Source organism: Eulemur rufifrons, chromosome 12 (genome assembly GCF_041146395.1).
Source record: "Eulemur rufifrons isolate Redbay chromosome 12, OSU_ERuf_1, whole genome shotgun sequence".
NCBI classification, from domain to species: Eukaryota; Metazoa; Chordata; class Mammalia; order Primates; family Lemuridae; genus Eulemur; species Eulemur rufifrons.
This window is the reverse complement of record NC_090994.1, coordinates 26,271,051-26,278,521: the sequence shown is the minus strand read 5'-3', so window position 1 is coordinate 26,278,521 and position 7,471 is coordinate 26,271,051. Positions and strand designations below refer to the sequence as shown.

General features: G+C 40.7%; 1 protein-coding gene and 1 long non-coding RNA gene across 3 annotated transcripts; one reads left to right on the top strand and one right to left on the bottom strand.

Moving 5' to 3' along the window:
- On the bottom strand, positions 1-2,343 carry LOC138393817 (uncharacterized). Its single transcript, XR_011235246.1, has 3 exons — positions 2,279-2,343; positions 2,038-2,144; positions 1-1,654 (listed from the first exon to the last, which is right to left on the bottom strand). It is a non-coding gene; the product is annotated as an uncharacterized lncRNA (long non-coding RNA).
- THAP1 (THAP domain containing 1) lies at positions 2,319-6,798 on the top strand. Of its 2 annotated transcripts, XM_069485310.1 has the most exons (3): positions 2,319-2,389; positions 4,420-4,615; positions 5,170-6,798. In XM_069485310.1, exons 1-3 carry the CDS (start codon positions 2,319-2,321, stop codon positions 5,542-5,544), a joined length of 642 nt encoding a protein of 213 aa, XP_069341411.1. In that variant the 3' UTR covers positions 5,545-6,798. The 2 variants fall into 2 exon arrangements, with proteins under 2 accessions (XP_069341411.1, XP_069341412.1); XM_069485311.1 differs by lacking the exon at positions 4,420-4,615 and having other exon boundaries at positions 5,170-5,314.
- Positions 6,799-7,471: the final 673 nt, after the last annotated feature.

Here is a 7,471-nt window from a genome sequence, read left to right as displayed (position 1 = left end):
AAGTAAGATATGTACATTTTTTGAGACACAGTGTTATTGCACACTTAGTATACTACTGCATAGTGTAAACGTAAGTTTTATATGCACTGGGAAACCGAGGTTTGTTGCAGTGTTCTGGAACCAAGCCCACGATATCTCTGAAGTATGTCTGGCTATGAACTATTTTATTTATTGATTTATTTTTGAGACAGTCTTGCTCTGTCACCCAGGTTGGAGTACAGTGGCCCAATTATAGCTCACTGCAGCCTCAAACTTCTGGGCTCAAGTGATTGTCCCACCTCAGCCTCCACAGCAGCTAGGACTACAGGTGTGCACCACCATGCCTGGCTAATTTCTTTATTCTTTGTAGAGACAGGGTCTCGCTATGTTGCCCAGGCTGGTCTCTAATTTCTGGCCTCAAGCAACCCTCCCACCTCAGCCTGTCAAAGTGCTGGGATTACAGGCATGAGCCACCAGCTCTGAACCTATTTTAGATACACAGTTTCTGGGACCCCTTGATTCAACCAACATTTCCTGAATACTTAATGTATGCCAGATACTGCAAGCTGCTGAGGTTTCAAACTTAAGACACAATCCCTATCCTCAAGGGCATCTCTGTTCTGATGAGGACAGACATGTATGCAGACATTACAATGTTTCAGAGTGGTTTACAGAGATAAGTGCAAGATTCCACTACAACAAGCGAGGAGCCTTAGTTGGAGAGGCTAGGAAGAGACAGTAAGAAAAGCTTGCTGAAGAAGATGACACGTAGGCCACATTTTAAGGGTGGACAGGTGGGCATTTCAGGCCAGGGAAAACAGCCTATTTAAAGAAGCCAGAAAAGAGCCAGCCCTCTAAGACATAAAGTTGGAAGAGTTTAAGGACAGGTGGAGGCAGATGATGGTGGAAAAATAGAAGTACCTGGTCCTAAAGAGCTTTATAGCTCACCACAAGATTTTACTCAGTACAGGGAGTGGGCTCAGAAGGATATGAGCAGGGGAGCAACAATCAGTTTCTATGGAAGACAGGAAAGATGCAAAACTGGAGACTAGGACAATTAGGGGTTGCTGCAGGGGTAAGATACCACTGCAGCTTGATAAAGAACAGTGGAGCAGATGGAAAGGAATGGATTTAAGAGGTATTTATTTAGTCTATAAAATTAACCTGGTCATCAAGGGGTTTTCAAAGTGAGGGGTAAAAAATCCAAGATGACGCCAGAGTTTCTGGTCTAGACAGTTGTTGAACGGTTAATTCACAGATGATAATACAGAAGGCTCAACAGATTTACACGGAAGTAAAAGATTAGGGAATCACGGTATCTGATTGAGTTCAAGGAGCAAGGTGTCCAGCTGGAGGAGGGCAGACGATGGAACCCTGGGGAAACGCCGACGTTTAAGAAAAAGTAGAGCAGAGGGCCATGGAATTACTTAACAGACCGCTCTCCGGATCTGCAGGCTCAGATCTACATAGAGGGAAAGGGCAGGGAATAAGGAGGCAAAAACCTCTCGAACGTGAAAATCGCCGCAGCAGCTCGCCATTTCCAGCACAGCACACGGAGATCACGGCAGCGAAGAGCCTTCAGAAACGCTTCCGCCTTGGCAACTGAGACACTGCGGTGTGTCTTCTTTCATTTCTCAACATTTGTCACCTTGGCTCTCATGGAGACTTGGGATACCTGAAGAGACAGGTAATGGGACAAAGATCAGCGGTCCGGGAGACGGTTCCGCGAAGTTTTATAACTCATTACCTGTCTGTGGCCGCCCTTTTAAAGAAATGTGCACAAGACAATAGCCCAGCTTTACACTTGTTCTCCAACAGGCCCTGTTTGTTTCCCACTCGTCCGTCCCAGGAACACTCCGGATAAATTCACGCACGGGAACACTACTAGGTCCCACCAGCCGGGCCGAGAACTCAGGCCGCTCACAGAACCGCCTCCTCCCCCAGGCGGTCCCCATTGCCCAGCCGGAAGCCCACAGGCCCCGCCCACTTCCGCAACGCCAAACCCGCCGCAGGAAACACCTGGCCTCAGCCAATAGCCTGCTTCCCAGGAAACGTTACCTCTGACCTCGGGGGTAATCAGAGACAGTGGGACGAACTCCTCGCGAGAGGTAAGCTTGAAGCTGCCTCCGCCATCTTGGAGATGGGAGACGGGCGATGGCTGTGGTCTTTCTGCTAATGCAAACAACAAAACGGGCACATTAGGCACCTGGGGTGAGGCTATTGTCGCTGTGACTGTTGACCAAAGCTACAGGAGAAGCGAGGGTGTCAAAGCCGAGCGCGGCGTTGACAGCAGCTTCACCTGCCTTCTGGGGTGGCAGAAGTGACCGAGGACCGGAAGGATGGTGCAGTCCTGTTCCGCCTACGGCTGCAAGAACCGATACGATAAGGATAAACCTGTTTCTTTCCACAAGTGAGTTCCCTGCGCGCCTCGGCGTCCCAGCTGGGGCCGGGGGCGCGCGGCCGGTCGGGCTGGGGGCGGAGCCGGCGCGTGTCCGCGCGAGACCCAACGGGAGGGCGGGGCAGGGGCGGGGCGTGTCTGGCGACCGTTTCTGGCGCCCGAGGAACCGCCCCGGCGAGTTCCGGGCTCGCGGGACGCCTGGATTTTGCCGCCGGCAGAGGCGTGGAGAAGCCTGGTGCCGCCGCTCCTCCGGTGCATTTGAAGGGGAAGCGAAGGCCGGCGAAAGGACGCAGAGATCACGGTTTTCGTCCTTGCCAGCATCGCACCGTTTAAGGATTGATTTGTTTTGTTTGTTTTTTGGCCAGGATATCAGGGAGGATTTTTGGACCCAATTTCTAGGAACCAACCTTTAAGGACCCCTGAGTTTTAGAGAAAGCTGGTACTGCCGAGATAAAGCGTTATCATTTCCGCACACAGCGGCGATAACCTGGGCCGTAGCAAAGGTCCTCGCAGGCGCAGTGGGGAGGCCCTTGCGGGAGCAGCTGCCCCGCAGCTCTCGGGCTACTTCAGCCAGTAGGTAGTGCGGTTGGAGTCCTAGGGTAAAAAATATTCTGTTGAAAATAGGAAAAGAAAACTGCAGAATTTAAATTTCATAATGATATCAACCGTCTGAAAAATGTGAAATGACATTTTCATCAAGCCGTATTGTTTACAAATTTTACCACATTTACGTTAGGTTTTCTTTGCAAGAATTCCCAGCTATGCACATATGATAGGTAAGAAATCAGACCCAGTGATAAATTACATCAATTATTCATAGCTAAATAATTAGAAAGGGAAAAATTTAAGTATTCCTTCAGTTTTTTTGGTGGGAGCTGTTCATGTTTAATAGGGGATGTGGATGCATTTTTATGCTTTATATGTGAGGTGGACCTTGTAGAAACAAGAGTGCCTAGAGCAGAGAGATCTCCAGCGTTGATGTTTCCCCTCAGAGAAGGGGATAGAACGCTTACAGCATTCCGTTCAGTGTGTCTTAATATTACCTCTTGGTCAGTGGGAATTTCTGAAAACTGAGGTACTTCCAAAGTGTAGGAATAGGTCAGGCGATGGTGACAGGATCACACACATGTCAGAGGGAATCTGAAAATACGGAAAGTGCTGCACTGGCACGTGACATTCACATATCAAAAATACTGTGTTTCTGCTGATGTTTAACAGTTGACTGAATCAAAAGGGCTACCCTGCATCTTATCCATTACCTAAAAGAACAGATTTTGGAGGAGTAGATGGGAAATACCCTGACAGAACCTCACAAGCAGCTGAGCATTTGTAGTCTTTGGGCCATTCAGTACTGAATGTTGCCAGTGATTGCTACCGTGGTTTGTATTTCTAGAGGCCATTTCCAGCAAGGATTTTCTAGGCGTATATCTTCTCCCAGCTTCTATATATTGTCAGTGGAGAAAGCTATGCTTTGCAAAGAAAAGGGGCAGCCATAAAGATCTCTTAGATCTTCATGATAGTGGCAGACTCGGGCTCTATCTAGCATACCTTACATGGAAGAGAAACCGTGGAACATAGATTTGAAACATCCTTCTTTGGTTTTTTTCTAATCCTCCAGTGTACCAAATTCTTGACCTAGAAAAGTAAAATCACCATAAATTTACCTGGACCTAATGAATATAGCCCAGTTGATTAAGAGATGAATCAAAATAAATAATTTTATTTTTTACAATTATTCCCTATATTTGATTAATTCAAATTTTATGAACAATTTTTGTTTTTTTTGTGAAGCAGACAAAATCACTGGTAAAAACTATGACTGTGGATTTATTCTATAGTATATATTTTACTTGAATCTTTTAGTGTCCTCAATATGAAAAGTTAAACATTAATAAATAAGATAGATAACTGGAGCTAATCTTTATCAGATACTCCTTAGAATATTAACACCAATGTAAGATAGTTCTTTCCTAAGCTGGAAAGTTTGGGTGCCTTTTTTTTTCTAAATGAAGTCAGAGAACTGAATTATGTCTTCTTCTTAGGTTTCCTCTTACTCGACCCAGTCTTTGTAAAAAATGGGAGGCAGCTGTCAGAAGAAAAAACTTTAAGCCCACTAAGTATAGCAGTATTTGTTCCGAGCACTTCACTCCAGACTGCTTTAAGAGGGAGTGCAACAACAAGTTACTGAAGGAGAACGCCGTCCCCACGATATTTCTTTGTACTGAACCACATGACAAGGTAATACGTGTTTTAAAGTATTGGGTTGTTTTCTATTCATAAAATTAATGTGTTCATTGTGGAAAATTTAGAAAATTAGGAGTTAATGCTAAGAAAATAAATGTACCTGGAACCCATCACCTGTAAATAACCACTGTTGACAGTGATATACTTTTTAAAAACCCAAAATACAGTTTATTAAAGTTAAATATCCTCACTTAAAGAAACTCAGTTTCATTTTGTAACTTATTTAAAGATCACTCTATACTGCCACTTGTATGTTGATAAGTTTTGGGTTTTCTTTGTCAGTGACAGTTTAGTTTCAAAGTACTTTTTTCTTCTCAGTTTTAAGTGCTTAGTATTAATTAAATTTAATCATTATATCTCTTGCATCACACTTCTACTTCAGGTAGAAAAGTTTTTAATTAAAACTGAAAATATTTTCTCATTTTGGAATGTTTCTATACCACAGATTCACAAAAAAAGTCTAATATTTCTTAAATTCCACAGATTAATTCTTTCAGACTATTATTTTTAGTCACTAAATTCAAGCATATTCTGTGTTATTGTTTTAGAAGGAAGATCTTCTGGAGCCACAGGAACAGCTTCCGCCCGCTCCTGCAACACCTCCCATTTCCCAGGTGGATGCTGCTATTGGATTGCTAATGCCTCCTCTTCAGACCCCCGACAACCTGTCAGTTTTCTGTGACCACAACTACACTGTGGAGGATACAATGCACCAGAGGAAGAGGATTCATCAGCTGGAACAGCAAGTTGAAAAACTCAGAAAGAAGCTAAAGACTGCACAGCAGCGATGCAGAAGACAAGAACGACAGCTTGAGAAGTTAAAGGAGGTTGTGCACTTCCAGAAGGAGAAAGACGACGTATCAGAAAGAGGTTATGTGATTCTACCAAATGACTACTTTGAAATAGTTGAAGTACCAGCATAAAAAAAAAATGAAATGTATAATGATTTTTAATGGGGCATATCCTCTTCTAGCATATAAAGGAGTTTCATTTGAAAAAAATAACACTTGATTACTTATATAAAAACAATTCAGAATATTTTTTTAAAAAAATAAATTCGATATATACTGTAAACTTATAAAATTTTTTGTTTGTAATTTCAGGGTTTTTACATTTTAACAAAATATTTTAAAAGTTATAAACTAACCTCAGACCTCCAATGTAAGTTGGTTTCAAGATTGGGGATTTTTGTTTTTTGACTATTTACAGAGATAATGAAAAAGTAAAATGCAAAGAGAATGAGAACAGTGAAGTTAAGGATGATTTAAGTTTAAAATTTAAAATGAATATACTGTCTGTTGAGAGAACTTAGTTATACTTTAAATCAGAAGTATGGGTCAGATCATAGGATACACACACTTATACATTCTTATTTGTAAACTCAGAAGGTTCATTTATCTTTCTGAATTGGTTGTCAAGGAAAAATTGGCAGGTCAATATTTGGGGAAAAAAAAGATTTAGTTGTCTTCAGAGCAGAAAATGAAGAGTCATCCCATATCTAATCAATAAATAACTTTACAAAGAATGGATTTTTAACAAGTGGGCCCCTATTTTCTCCCCCACTGTCTAGCATTATAAAATTAAAAGTGTATTTCAGTGGAAGAAACATTTTTCAGTAAATAAAATCAGGCATTGTTATCAATGAAGTAATTAAAATTGGGGCCTGACCTGTGATATGCTTTTTTCCTCTCACTGCCCCCTAGCTAAAGGACATCCAGTTCCCCAACGGTAGTATCTGCATCCAAGTCTCTAACAAATGTGTTGGGTTAGTAGAGTTTGATTTGTATCCTAATGTGGTAATCTTGCACTTGACTGATTGATTTTGGTCAAGGCATCCCATAATAAATTATTTCTTCACTTTTAACACAAGTTAGAAATTATATCCCATTTACTTAAATAAGTGATTTATATTCAAAAGCAACCTAATAGATAGTGTTTATTTTACTGAATGTTGATATAAGCACAGAGGTTTCTGTTCAAACTGTGAGTTGTGTTCTGACTTTGTGAGAAATCTTGCATTATTTGAAATGAAAATATGTTCTGAGTAAACACATTGCTATAGGAATTCTCTATTTAGAATTAGAATAACTGTTCCACTATAATTACTACTTTTATATTTCAGAGTACACTGAGATAGTTGAAGAGTAATAGACCCTTTAAGACAATATTAAAGATGTTCAAAAGTGTCTTTTGTAGACCTGGTTTTCATTGTAATTGCCATGGCTGCCAGTGGATAGCACTTTGATTCATGGAGATTTAATATTTTATGAACCAGTATCTCAGAAATAATGATTTAGAAGATTACTTAAGTTACATAGTCTGATAACATCATTTAGAACTAACTAATGAATCAGAGGACTTTTACTGGTTATTCATGGAACTCATAACTGTTTTTAGAAGCTAACAAAGTCTCTTCAAGTAGTTTGTTCTTACATTAAATTTCTCTAGCAATTCCTGGAGGATATGTGGGTATTTTGAAAAGTATATATCTTCAACCTAAATCATTTTCTACATAAAAGTCAAATTGTTCTCTGTGTGTGTCCCCAGAAGCAAGAATCCAGGTTAGATTATAATAGTGGTAATCATAATTATTTAGCATCTTAGCATTATTTAACCTGAAGCTAATTTCTTTTCAGAATAGACATAAATCTCCATTTGGAGAGAACTGAGCAAGTAGCACGTATACCAACTGCTTGCATTTAAATAATTTATCATGATAGTTTAATATAGGGAGTTCAAGTGCAGGTGTGTATTTCAGAATTTGAGATGTAACATTTGTTAAATGTTTTTAAAGTTCATTTTTTTCTACTGTTTAGAACATTGCCAAGAAACGTAGAACATTTAGGCTAA